The following is a 13760-nucleotide window of genomic DNA, read 5'->3' as shown; positions in this document are numbered from 1 at the left end:
GGGCTGTGCTGGGGTTGGGAACAGCTGCTCCAGCGGGAACCAAAGTATTTACTCTCTGGCCTTTGCAGGCAAGCTTCCAACCCCAACTGAGACCAAAGCCTTGCCGGTCTCTGGCACGTGTGCCGACAGCCTGCCTCCTTTCTCCTCCGCAGGCCTCTGCCCGATGGCCGACGTGTTCGTGTACGGGACCCTGAAGCGAGGCCAGCCCAACCACAAGGTCCTGCTGGACGGCACCAACGGCTGCGCCACCTTCCAGGGCCGGGGCCACACGGTGGAGCCGTACCCGCTGGTGATCGCTGGGGAACACAACATTCCGCGGCTGCTGCACCTGCCGGGGCGCGGCCACCACGTGCTCGGGGAGGTCTACACTGTGGACGAGCGGATGCTGCGCTTCCTAGACGAGTTCGAAGGCTGCCCCGACATGTACCAGCGCAGGCGGGTGCGCGTCGCGGTGCTCGAGTGGGAGGGCGCCCCCCAGGAGCCCCCCGCCGCTGAAAGGAGCCTGCAGTGCTTCGTGTACAGCACGGCCACCTACCCGCCCGAGTGGGCCCAGCTCCCGTACCTCGACAGTTACGACTCGCAGGGGGCGCACGGGCTCCGCTATAATCCACGGGAAAACAGATAAACGCCGAGGAATGCCCTCTAGCCAGGGGACAGACACACAGCCCTGAGGATGGTAAGATTACCTCAGTTTGGTCTGCACGCACTGAATGCAAAAGCCTAATGATGTCCTTTTAAACAAATATTTGTGAAACTCAATCTGTGGAAAAAGAAATTCTCTCTTTTGGTGTCAGCCAATTTCCTAGATAATTTTGACATACCAATAATAAGATTGTGCCCTGAAATCTGTCCATCCAATACTGCTTTATTGCTTGCTGCTTAAAGAGCATTAGGTGTTTGAATGTACTGGGTAAGAAAAATTTAGGCTTTTAATTCCCCTAAATGGCATTTCAGGAACTCATATGTTATCATCCTTTTCTTTCTTCTTTGTCTGCTTTGCTTTAATCTGAAGATGACATTTAAAATGAATGTGAAGACTTTGTGTTGCAGCTAGATTTTAGCAGCCCTACTCTATTGATTCTGACCTGTATAGCACCAAGAAAAAAAAAATGCTGAGCTGATCTTGGATGTCTCAGTGTAATAAATAATAAAAGAAACTCAAGAAAACCATGCTGCATTTTAGAGTAGTTTTGGAGAACATACAACATTGTTCTTCACAATTTTCAGATCAAGCTTATTAAAGAGACTATTAAAGATGATCATTTAAAATTAAACTAGTTTTTTTAGAAAATCAAATATAAAAGTATTGGTGCCATTTTTGGCCCTTTTCTTGGCCCTTATTTGGTAGAAGGTTCTTTTCCTTCTAATCTAGCAAAATAATGAGCACCCGCTTGCTGGCAGACACAGCTGAACACCCTGATTTCAGATGGAAGCTCCCCCAAGCCCAGTGCCCAGCGGCAAGCACTGTCCCTGCTTCTGAGGGAGCGGCATTTGGGGGTGGGCCTTTGGAGAAGAACCAACACATTAGCAATTTGTTCTTCAGGCCTGACAGAAAGCGTAGCTTCCAAATACAAACAGCACTTAAAATAATTTTAGTGAGGCACGAAGTAGCAATTACTACCCACCTCCACCTCGTGATCTGTCAGCGTAGATTCAGATCAGTGCGCGACTGCCTCTGCTTGCTTACCAGCAAAGTGTGAAATGTATTCCAAGAACTTCAGAACCGAATGAAAATGCAGCTGCTGATCTCAGAAACCTCGTCTCCTCTGGGAGAGCTCACTCACTCTTCAACTTAATGGTAGACTGTGATCACTAACTGCATCTGGCACAAAAACATGATCATTATTTTTAGCCCCTTTTTCCTGATTGGAAACTTGCTTCACAAAGACACAAAAAGGCAAGGATGGGTATCAGCTGATGAGTTTGTGGCAGCCCCACCCACTGCAGTTGGGGTGAGGGGGTTCTGGGGGGAAGAGGGGCCCTGTGAGTCATCTCTCCTTAAGGTGACGTCCAGGGATCCAGCAGATCCAGTACTTACCCATTAGAGCCATGCAGGGGGATTTCCATGATCATCATCAGTGCTGTAGGAAGTTACAAGTAACCACAAACAGGAGTCCTCAACCAGGATGAGCAGGCATCCAGATTATAGGGTGGCAAATGCTAATCTACTAAAACTGAAGACAAAGAGCTGGGATTTATATAAATATTTTAAAGGATCACAATGAAATGCTAGTATTTAAAGTCCACGGGCACGTTGTCTTCATTCAAAAAAAGGGCAAACTAATATTTAGACAAACGCTCAATTTTATTGATTTAACTTTGACACTAGGAAATCTCATAGCAGAAGTACAAATCATATGTACAAGTATTTATAACAGTAAAAATTTCCATTGGTGATTTTTTTGGCAGAATGTTGGTTTTGACTATATGTGGAATAAATATGACCATGTAAAATCTGCTGCACAGGGGTGTTCCCGCAAAATGCTTGAATAAATTGAGTGAAAGAATAATAATACAAATGGCTAATTAAACTGGGTGATGGCTGAAAGGCTATAAATACTTCACTGCAGTTCCACGAGCAGATCTCCTTCTCCAACTGTGTCCCCAGCTTTACAATGCACCGATTTCACCTTGAATAAAAATTAAAAAAAAAGAAGGGGGTAAGAATGATTAACTAGACCAGGAGGGAGCAATGTTGTTATCGTTTCTGGAAGTGGAGAGACGGCCTGACGGGCTGGGAGCACAGGTAGGACTCCAGGATCGCACAGTCAGAGGGGACCTCGTGCTGAGGGACGGCCTCGTGCAGGGCCCTGACTCACCACCTTGCCCTCCCCTGGTGCTCCTGTCCTTGTCCTTAAGTCGCTGGTGCAAGGGAATTTCCGCTGGCTGGCCCTTGCCCTGGGTGCACACAGGGGTCTAGGCAGCACCCTAAGAGCCACTAGTGTTGATCCTGGATAAGCTCTCAACACCCAGTCCTCCACAATCTCTGTTGTTTTAGGTTGCAGAAATGTTCTCTTTGAGTTAATGGTATACTTAGTTTAGTGTAACAACAACAACAAGCCCAAAACAAAAGATAATTATACAAGAATCCAAACAGGTACTAATTCACAGGAGAAACTCCCTAGCCTGATCAGAAACCTCCTTCTGAAGGGAAATGACATGCTCAGAAGCCGTGGGCTGCACTGATAGTACTTGGCGGTGTGACATGGAACAAGCACTGAGCTCCCACGATGTTGCTAGTGTGCCCTTTCATTCTACTCATTTCCCCCAATTTTAATCAGGTTTGCTTTCCCAAGTTGTGTTCAGATCTCAAATAAGAGGGCAACGGGTTGAACTTCGATTACTAGACTAAAGAACTTGCTTCTTTGTGAACCTTTTCTCTGGGAGGAAAAATGGCCCCCAGGTAGGAACCACCAGCCCCTGGGCTCCCCAGGGCCTGGTGCTCTGGGCTGGGGGTCTAGCTAATCCTGGTGCCCTGCTGGGGGGCGGAGGGAAACGGGATGAGCAGGAAGCAATGCAGCTAATAGGGGTCAGGCCACAGACAAATTCGCCCAGAGCCCAGTGACACCCTGAGAGCAGCCCTGGGCTGCTGACCAGGGAGCAGCTGAGCCTTCACGGTGACGCCCAGGCCACAAGGACGTAAAACACACTGACAGACACGAGCCCCTGCTCCTTCAGGGAGCTGTGACCAAGTTCATTTCTGCGTTAGTACCTCAGTCCATCAATACAGGCCCTTGACATGCATCTGACAGATTCTGCTTCCCCCCAAATGAGGGCAGGTTCTCGTCACAGATGGAAATCTCATGGTGCTAATGCAGTGTCAGTGTTAATCTCAAGAAACAAACGTAACAGTTTCACAAGAGCAGAAACCAATATTTTCTTGTTCACCTTATAAAAAATTATCATGTAGCCCTAGCTGGTGTAGCTCAGTGGATAGAGCATCGGCCTGCGGACTGAAGGGTCCCAGGTTCGATTCCCATCAAGGGCACATGCCTGGGTTGTGGGCTCAATCCCCAGTAGGGGGCGTGCAGGAGGAGGCAGCCGATCAATGATTCTCTTTCATCATTGATGTTTCTAATTCTCTCTCCCTTCTCCCGCTCTGAAACCAATAAAAATATATGTTTTTAAAAAGTAATCATGTAGAAAGCATGATTCCTTTTAAAAAAAGCCACAAATCATGCCTTTCTCCTCTTCCAAAACCATGGAGATGGGACAGCTGTATGCAGCCCCCTCTAGCCTGGCCTCGCCCTCCCACCGGGATGGACTGGAGTCCTCAGCACGTTCTCTGAGCATCAGTTCATTTCTCTTTGGGTGACAAATGGAAGCTGTGTCCCCCTGATGCTGATTTCACTGTGAGCTGACAGCACCTCCATGGTCCGCAGGTGAGGCCACAGTGCAGGACGTGGCCGCCTGCCCCGCCGTCATCACCGCCCTGCCCCCCTCGCTCCAGAACTTTACCCAAATTGTCCTTCACACAGGATCATTCTGCTACAAATGGTGTCTTCATAGTCACAGAAAGGATAATGAGGTTATTGCTTTAAAGGCCTTTTCTATTTTCTTCAAGGAGAAAATACATTTAAGAAGTTTTTACTCTTAATAAATTTCAGTACTAATACATCATCTCCTTTTTCTCCCTAAATCATTACATCCCACATGTGTACATGGGGCTTTTAGCTCCTCTTGATCTAAAATTGAATTGTTCTCTTTGTGGAGAAATTATCTTGAAGAGTTACATTAATTTTTGCAATCTCTAAAACCATTTCCTGCTGTGTCGCCTAAGTCTCAGATAACTAACTGCCTCCAAGACAGATGTAAACATTAAAAATTAAAGACCCCTTAATTTGAAAGACATTAAGGTGAAGAACAATTGTTCCTTGACTATCTGAACACTATACAGACTCTCTTGGAAGGCCTGCTCTCCACAAGCCAAGGACACACCGATCCAGGGAGGAAAGAGCTCCAATCTAATGTCCCTCATCTGCGGGAGGGCTGGGTGGGAAGAGATCACGCCTGTGGTCCCTTTCAGGCCTAATCGTCCAAGATTCAAAGGTGGAAGTTCTGCTTCCTGTCACAGAGCTGACAAGAGCTGGCAGGAACTTGGGGACATACCTTGCCAGTTTTCCCAGCTGTCATACTGTTCTGCATTTTCATGGCTTCAATCACACATATTTCCTGACCTTCTGATACCTGGAAAATGAATAAAAATGGACAGAAGTTTTAGCAGCATTCTAATTTTACAACAGTGTTCAAGAGTGAAGCCGTTAAGAAATTCTTCGTCCAACATGCTAAAATTTTATCCAAACCGTAACAACAACCTCAGATATATACTTCAAATCCCAAATCCCTCTTTGGGGGATAGCAGAGAAAGCCATGCCTGGGAATGAGAGATATGGCAAACAGGCATGCTTTCCACTCACACGCAATCAATTGGTAAATCTACAGAGAGAAAGACCTGTGGTTCCAGAGGCTGAGGAAAAGGGGAATGACTGCTGATGGGTGGGTACACAGCTTCCTTTGGGAGGTGGTGAAAATGTTCTTGGACTGACTGTGGTGATGGTTACACAACTCGGTGAATAAACCAAAACCACTCAAGTGCATACTTTTAAAGGAATGAATTATATGTGCATTTTATCTCAGTAAAGCTGGTATCAAAAAAATGGAGTTTCTCTCTACAGACCTGGGGAGCTGGGAACAACAGCCAAACATCCGGGCCCCGGGGACCATGGTCCCAAACCTCACAGGGCAGGGAATGACTTCTAGAGCTGTGCCCATTCCTTGCCGGGACACTGGGAGCTCCCACTGGCCTGGGCTCCAGGGCTCAAGCTTGGTATGGTGATGTTTGCCTGCTGTTATGTGGGAAATCCAGGCCGAGCTGGGTATAAACGCCCTGGGTTTAACCTGGGTCTTCCACCCAGGATTCAACTGTAACTAAAAGCCATTCTGTTTTTTTCTCTGCCCTTGATGGGTAAGCACCAATGGGCTGGGCTGGGTTTTCTCCTATCTTTGTGAAAAACAACCTCCCAGTCTTTGAAATGGGAGAGTCCCACTTCCTAGGACAACCGACGATGTAGGGGGCTGGTGGGCATCTGGTGTGGGGCTCCTGGGCTCTCACACCACTGCAGCTGTGCTTGCCCAGCGTTGCAGAAGTGCCTGGAGAATGTTCTTTCCTGAAATCCCCAGATGATCTCCAAGCCCTGTCCGGCCCCCCGTGGGGCACAAGCTGTCTTGCTGGCAGGCGGCACTGCCTGAGCCCTATGCATGCATTCCTTTCCTCCGCTGATCAGGTGGTGGGCAGCTTTTTTCTGGCACAGAAACGTAGGAAGAGAGGGGATGCCAAGCTTCGGTGCTGGCACGGAGGAGAGACTGTGCTGCAGAGCTGGGCATGAAGCACTGTGCTCGCTGCCCTTTTTGATTCATTTTCACCTGGCATCTGCATTCCATGGAGAGGAAGAATCAACTCGAGAGGGCTGTTCTTTCAAACTTAGTGTTCTTCAAAACGCAGAGGAAGAGAAGTGAGGGCAGCTCAAAGACAAGGCGGATGCCCAGGCAGGGTGTCAACAGCTACCCCTCAAGTTGTCATTTCAGAGCCTTGGGATCAGGCAAGATGGGGGAAGGGCAAGTTCCCCCAGAGGAGTACCTGCCATGTAGCTCCACACAAAGAGCCCTGGTGGACCCAGCCCAAGGCTTCTGAGACCCAGGCTGAGCGTCAGAGCTGACCTCAGGACACAGCACTCCAACCCAAGGACTGGGCATTCCAACAGGGCTCAGGGGGTTTGGGGAAATGGATCTGAAATTCAACAATGAGAATTCCATCCAAAAATTAGCAGTCAGCTCTCCCCCTTAGGGCTCTGGTAGCTCTTTCCTCCACAGATGGACTAGTGCCCACACCCCATGGAACCCCCGCCTCCACACACACACACACACACACACACATACACACACACACACACACACACACACACACACACACACAGACACGCTCCACCAGCCAGGCTTCCTCAGTTGGCTTGCTCAGAACCCCCTTCTCCCTGTCCCGGGCCTCATGGGCTTCTCTTAGGCGGACACAACCTTGCTCCTCTGCTGCTTGGCATCTGCTGGCCAGAGTGCCCCTCACTGCTTCTTAGAGAACTTCAAGTAAGTGATTTCACAGTTAATGCAAATATGAAAAAAGAAATGAACCAGGAGATTTCCAAAAGTTACCCCAAGGGTAGGCTGGCCTAGGCCAATCTGACAACAATGCCCTAGGAAACTTGTGGAAGGACAGCTGGGCCTGGGCCACAGCCACACTCAGGTTAGATCAGGGCCTGCTGGAGCCCGGGGGCAGCGGAGACAGAAAGTCTATGGGGCCCACTAACAGTCTTTCTTAGCTGGCCCTGGATGCTTGCAGCCGTGATGTGTACAAGTAGCTACAAGTGGTAGGTCCCCAATTGTTTACCAGAAAAACAAAACCTCTGACGTAGCCAGAGGTAATCAGGACGGGGGGAAGTCCCAAATTTGCAACACCCGCTTCGCTCTGATTGTCTGATTGCCTGGCTCTGGCAATTTGATTAACAGGACTTCACAGAGAGCGCCGACTCTGCCGCGACTGCCCTTCTGCCCTCCCACAGCCAGCGCTGTCCTGGCTGGCACAATTCCACCCCACAGCTTCCTCTTCACTCCTGGTTTCTCTCCCCAGTGTTTGCTGGTCTCCACCTATATTACTGAGCTGTAGATGGAAATTGAAGTAATTCATCTCTCTCTGTGTTCACGTAATCTGCTGTGTAGTCTGTTTTCACTCATTTGTCCCTAAAAGAGAGAACTCTTGGAAGTTGTTTCTTCACCCCTCAGAATGGTGAGAGATGTTTCGGTCAATAGAATCATTTTATACCTGCACATGTGAACTTGATCTCAATGCGTTACTTCATTCCTCAAAAATCCAAGTTGGGTAAGAAATGTGGTACAAACCACATAGCAAAGAATGCAGACGGGGCTGTAAGGAGAGGTTCCAGTCCAACAACACCGAGAGGGCATTCCCAGGCCTCTCACCTCAGCAACCTGGAAGCCTCCTTGTGCAGAGGTACCTCCCCCACCCCCCCCCCCCCCCCCCCCCGCACTCGGGAAGGCTGGTGTACCTTGTGGATTTCCCCGCTGCTCGGAAAGCCGGGCATTAATTGTGTGAGCACAGGGGCCATGTAAAGTCAGTTTCCACCCCACAGCTCACATGTGAGGGCCCCGCTCCTGAAGGAGCTGTGTGCGCACACTTCCCTAACACTTTTGTGAATCATCTGATAAAGACTTAATGATTATGACAGGATGTCTCCAACGTTGGGCTTACAAAATGGTCACAAGCCCCGCAAGTCTTTTTGATCAACCTAGTCAGCATGATGTACTTCTCCGCTCCCTGTCTAATTGCTGTAAAGTTTGGAGGCCTGAATCCTATATCTTTCACCCGGCTTATTGCGTCCTCTCCTTTGACACGGGGTCAAGGTTCACATTCGCATCTGATTATGGGCGCGCACTCATTAGGCAGGAGCCGGCCTTGCTGCCGCACGAGTGAGTGAGCTGGAGAGAGGACTCGGCCCAAGTCCGGGGCAGATTTCAGCCCGCTCAGGAGGCCTGGATGTCGCCGGCCTGCTCTGTGCCGAAGAGCTTCAGACATCTCCAGCTGATGATTAATTGTGAGTGATGGGAAATAAAATCCAGTAAAGCCAGCTGCTTGCCATGGTCGGCAAAATGACTCTAATGGATATAGGCTGCCAATTTTCCAGTTTTACTGGCAAGTCTTCCAAGTGTAATTAAGGGAAGTTATAAATGATATGGAAATCTATCAAGTTCCATTTATTTTCAGAGGACTCTTTCCCCCAGAGACTTTTATCTTCAATTAAAGCTCCCAATAGCCTTCTACCAAGTTCCTTTCACTTCTTCCCCAAAGATTAAAAGACACACAACCTTCTGCTGCACATGTCGCTCTTGGAAAACATGTTAAGACTGGGACACGTTCGGCAACTTGTGTTATTCAGACAGCAAGTGCAGGAAGAAAGCTCAAAAGAAGTGCAGGAAGAGAAAGGGAAGAGAAAGGGTGAGAGACCTGCACCAAACATAAAAGGAAGCCCCCAAAAGTACAGACTTGAAAGCTGTGCTCAATACCAGATATTCATCACAAGGTGGGGTAGCTCACTAATGTTATTTGATTTGGAATAAAGGCATGAAAATGATGGCAAAGGCCTAAAATTGGAGATGTAAAGGATGACTGCACAGTATTCCATTTCTCAATTTCATCCTTCAGAGCCACAAAATGGGGGCGATACAGTGACGGGATGAGGTTTACAGTAACAGCTGTGGTCTTCCCACACGAGGGAGGCCCTTCTAATGGGCTGAGGTCTGTTTAGAACAGACGGGGAGCAACAAAACACGGTTCCCTATTAGGAGTGTGCCGTCACATTTCTGATAAAGAAAACGATTCTGGCCCAGGGTCGGATTTCCTTTAAGACGGTCCCTCCCCTCTTTTGTGGTCCCAAACCAGGGCCAGTGTTAAAAGTGTGATCCTTTAAATATAGGCAGGAGGTCAGAAACGGTGGAGGGGCTTTCCCCTGGAAGCCCACTCTCCAGCAACTGTAAAGAATGCATAGGAAACTGTGCCAGTGGCATATGGCTTTCTACTGTGCTAAACATTCATACAAGAGACAGGTTCATCAGTCATTGGAGTATCTGGATAAAAAATTAGCTCCTGATGGATGGTATTTTGAGCTTACCTGCTGCTAGTACATTACCAGAGAAACACAGGTTTTGAAACCCACATGACATTAGAAACTGCAGACCATGAAATACGACACATGCAGGAGCACATAATGTACGCCAGATTATACAAAATAATAAATAAGCTATTTAAGCCCTCTGCCTAAAATTGGGCCCGCTGCAAGGAACCCTGGGTCATTTCTACGCAGGCCAATTAATGCACAGCATCTGCTGTATAGAAGCAGGGCACGAAGCACTTCCGAATGATTTCAGCAATTAAAAGAAAACTGTTTCCTGCCTGTTCAGACAGCAACTGTTTCAATGCAAGAGTGAGCACCAAATCACCGCGTGCAGCTGAAAAATTAAGTCCCCTTTTTGGGGAAGAGGGTGGGTGGGAGGAAGAATTTTTATGGAAAAGGGAGCCTTCTTTTGTTGTCCTACATTCTGTGTTTTTCTGCCAAATTAGACAGAAGGCTCGGAGGGCTTACCGGCCCGCTGCAGTCTCCCCTTCTGCTGCACTGGGCCCCCCGAAAGCACGGATCAATATCAACCCTGCTGACGACTCCACAAAAGTGAAAATCCTTCAATTACATTTTTAAAGGCAGTTCTACTTAGAACACAGGTGCCTGAATGCAATGCATTTTAAAGCCCTTAGATCTGAGGAAAGACGCAGTTAGCCACAGGAAAAAGGCATCTCAGCTTTGGTTAAAAGGCACTGCTAGAATCTGATTGTAATAACTTCCTCTTTCTGAGCTGGTAAGATAGGCTGGTAAATATCCCCTGACGAAGAAATGTGCATTCACATCCCAACATCTTCATGTAAAGAGGGAGGGAGAAGACACCCAGGGAGGTTGTGCAGTATTTAAGCAATAACGGAATGAACCATCGTCAAATTACAAAGAAAGAGAAGGCAGGTGACGGCAATGCCTCCAAACCCCTTATCTCCCTCCAATCTGAGGTCTCCTCTAACGGGTTTGTGCACCAGCCACCTGACTCAGGAGGGCACGAGCAGGAGAAGTAACATACTCCACCAAAGCAGATGGCTCGGAGGGCCTGCAGGCCCCCACCTCTGCCCATGCTCCCCGGGCTCCCGCTGGGGCAGCCCCCCTGGAATGGTGCAGTGGGTCTCAAAGCAGGGAGCTGAAAGGCTTGGGGAAAGAATACAGAGTTGTGGCCAATATTAAACATGTCCAGTTTTTCTTAAAATTCCTTAAAATGAAGAAAAATATTACACCCTACTGCCCTTTAAGTTAGCTCAAAACTAGAGCCAACGCCTCTCGTAACAAAGAGAACTAGTGAAAATTGATGTCACTTACAATATCTTTAAGAAATCAGTCTGGATCCACTATCTCTGTGAAGTGTGCTGTTTTAAAGGATTCGGAGAAATTTTTTTTTTTTTTGCAAAAGGGTGAGGAAGGATATTTTGAAACTTGGTCCAGTTGAGAACTTTTATCTTCAAAAATGTTTAAAGCAAAGCTAACAAACATCTCCTATAATCCCAAACAGGTCATTCCTAGAAAAATTCAATCAAATGCCAAATTTGCAGAAGACTCTCCTATAATATTTAATTTGTTGATTAATCTATAAAAATATTTTCTTATATTGATAATTATCATTACGTTGTAAAAATTCCCAAATTTTTTACTCCAACAATAATTGTCCCTAATGTTTAAAAGTAAATGCTACCTGGAAAAGATTAAAAGGCCACATTCAGGACAGTGGTTACCTGAATCCAACTGGAAAGAACACAGGGCAAATTCACTGCATAAGCAGTGTTTTAGTGTTAAATAAAATGGAAAGCAAATGTGGTAAATTAGGCAAGCAGAGAGCATGCTATTGTTTATAACTTTCTGTATGTTCATACTATTTCATAACAAAGTATAAAAGTGTTAAATACTGAATTATGAATCTACATGTGCTTTGAAATACAATCTGAGGTTCGGATGAAAAATTGGCACCTTATCAAATAAACTGCTTGAATAACTACTGCTATAAAATATGTAAATTTAATTATTGCAATTATTTCCTGATTGTAAATCAAGGTATCCAAAAACTGGAAAATCTATCAAACAGCCAGGTCAGGTCCTCTGCCAGGGAAAGATGCGATTACTGATACTGGGCTGCATGGGGTACACAAGTCACTGCCAGGCAAACACACATCAGGAGGGCCCAAGCCAACCCTTTTCATCGGGAATACCTAAGCGCAGAGGAGGTTTCAAATCCTGCTTACTCAAGACATGAAAAATAAAGGTCTTGCACCAAGTTTATTAGCGATTTCTCCAAGATCAGCTGTAAGCTCAACTGCAGGTGGTTTAGGGACAAAGAGGAGGTGTGACTCTCATGCTCACCCATCCACCTGCTCGGGTGCTCTCCCCTGAAGGAGCACATGCAAAGGAGGAAAAAAAATCAGGGTGAAATCTGGGTGATGCTCCCATTAATGACCCTAAGTTTGATGTTTTCATTGGTACACTTTATACTACACCGATGTGGTTTTTTGGCCTAAGTCACTGTTTATGAGAACAACAATCACAATTACCTGCTACTGAATATCAGTCCTGCTATAAAGCACATCGTCCTCATCTTGGCCCCCCAGATATTCCATCTGTCTCACTAACACTGGACTGGCTAAGTGGCAGGAAAAACCAGCAACAGGTAATTGATGTCAATCTACCATTTTACCTGGTCTCACAAACTAATAAATCAAAAGTAATAATTAAGAAAGAAAGAAACATAAATGGTATACAGCTTGCTTCTGGGTCATGTCCCACTAAACTTTGGATGTATTAAATAAGATAAATATTTCTGACACAAATCTGAGATGACTGCAAAATCTAAACATAACTAGAACAAATCTTAATTAAATGCAATATTAAAATATCCCATTGGGTTGCCTCATGGTTATTTTTATTTTTTGTTTTCTTTCTGATATCAAAAGGCTAACAAAACAAATGTGCTCATGATGACTTTATTTTTATACTTCAAAGTCAAATGAAAACTGTGCAAAAATTTCAACAGCTAGAAGTCTAATGCTGGAAAAAGAATGTATTCAGCCATTATTCTGAAAGAATATATATTTAATATTTTTGTTCAAGAATATCATAAAGATAGAAATGAAAATAGTGAAAACATGTTATTAAAAATGCTAACTTTGATTATAGAAGTGCCCCCAGGTTATGATAGTGTTAAATGTACAGAAAAATGGCTATTTTTCAAAATGAAATGAAAATCAGTCCTTAAAAATATTTTCACAACTCTTATCAAAAAAGCATATAAGACAGGCGTATAAAAGTCATCTGATCACTTGTTTTCTGGATTAAACGTGTGATTCTAGACTTTTATGACCCAGTTCTGCTTAGTTTCTAATTGGTTTGTTTGTATATATGCATTTTACTGTTTATTAACTAGCATCACCGCCCTGCATGTTCAAAAAGGCTATTACATAACCATTTAAAAAGATGTCACTACCAGACTTAATGCTAAATAGTACACAGCAGACACTGGAAAGTATTAGGAACTTTTGCTGTCTGAACCTACTGGCAGCGTGCAGAGTGAGAGCTGGCTTCTTCAGCCCACTCTCTGCTTCTCAACTGCCACCCAAAGCATCCTGTCCTGAGATTTTTCTCTTAACTTTGTCCAAATTGCTTACTTCACAACCGAGATTTGTTATTTATTATTTATGTGACACTTTTGTGGAACACATTATTGCCAGGCTCCCCAGTCTAAGATTTGTGAAGTTTTATTTCAGCTAAATGTAAAAATTACAGATAACTGGAATTTAACCTACACAAAACATTTCAAAGAAAAGAGAATACTTGTAGGCCGAGTTGTTTTTTCAGTTCCTTGTTTTCCTTGAAAATACACAGATGATTGATTCCATTCTCTTCCTATTGATAAAAGTGGGACCTTGGCTCAGCTATTGTTATTGCTGAGAACAGCACAACATGCCCTGCAGTGTTACAATAATTTTAAACCTCAAAACTTAAAAGGTACAAGTATTATTTTCCTACAGCGGCCTTGAGTAAGTGGCTTGCCCTTGGTCCAAGGGA

The 13760-nt window shown here is 45.7% G+C and overlaps 2 protein-coding genes across 7 annotated transcripts in view; one reads left to right on the top strand and one right to left on the bottom strand.

Moving 5' to 3' along the window:
- Window positions 1-2300, top strand: part of GGACT (gamma-glutamylamine cyclotransferase) — a 51372-nt gene extending 49072 nt beyond the window's left edge. For both annotated transcript variants that reach the window (XM_054719918.1, XM_054719919.1), the window contains one exon: window positions 153-2300. In XM_054719918.1, coding sequence (XP_054575893.1) covers window positions 153-625 — 473 coding nt within the window. In that variant the 3' untranslated portion in view covers window positions 626-2300. The remainder of the gene's footprint in view (window positions 1-152) is intronic.
- Window positions 2301-2544: 244 nt separating this feature from the next.
- The window catches only part of PCCA (propionyl-CoA carboxylase subunit alpha), a 381582-nt gene continuing 370366 nt past the window's right edge, over window positions 2545-13760 (bottom strand). For all 5 annotated transcript variants that reach the window (XM_054719911.1, XM_054719917.1, XM_054719912.1 and 2 more), the window contains 2 exons: window positions 5110-5187; window positions 2545-2630 (listed from right to left, as the gene is read on the bottom strand). In XM_054719911.1, coding sequence (XP_054575886.1) covers window positions 2562-2630; window positions 5110-5187 — 147 coding nt within the window. In that variant the 3' untranslated portion in view covers window positions 2545-2561. The remainder of the gene's footprint in view (window positions 2631-5109; window positions 5188-13760) is intronic.

The sequence above is a fragment of the Eptesicus fuscus genome, chromosome 8 (assembly GCF_027574615.1).
Source record: "Eptesicus fuscus isolate TK198812 chromosome 8, DD_ASM_mEF_20220401, whole genome shotgun sequence".
In the NCBI taxonomy this organism is placed as follows: domain Eukaryota; kingdom Metazoa; phylum Chordata; class Mammalia; order Chiroptera; family Vespertilionidae; genus Eptesicus; species Eptesicus fuscus.
Note: the sequence above shows the minus strand (reverse complement) of the source record. Positions and strands in the feature narration are given on the sequence as shown.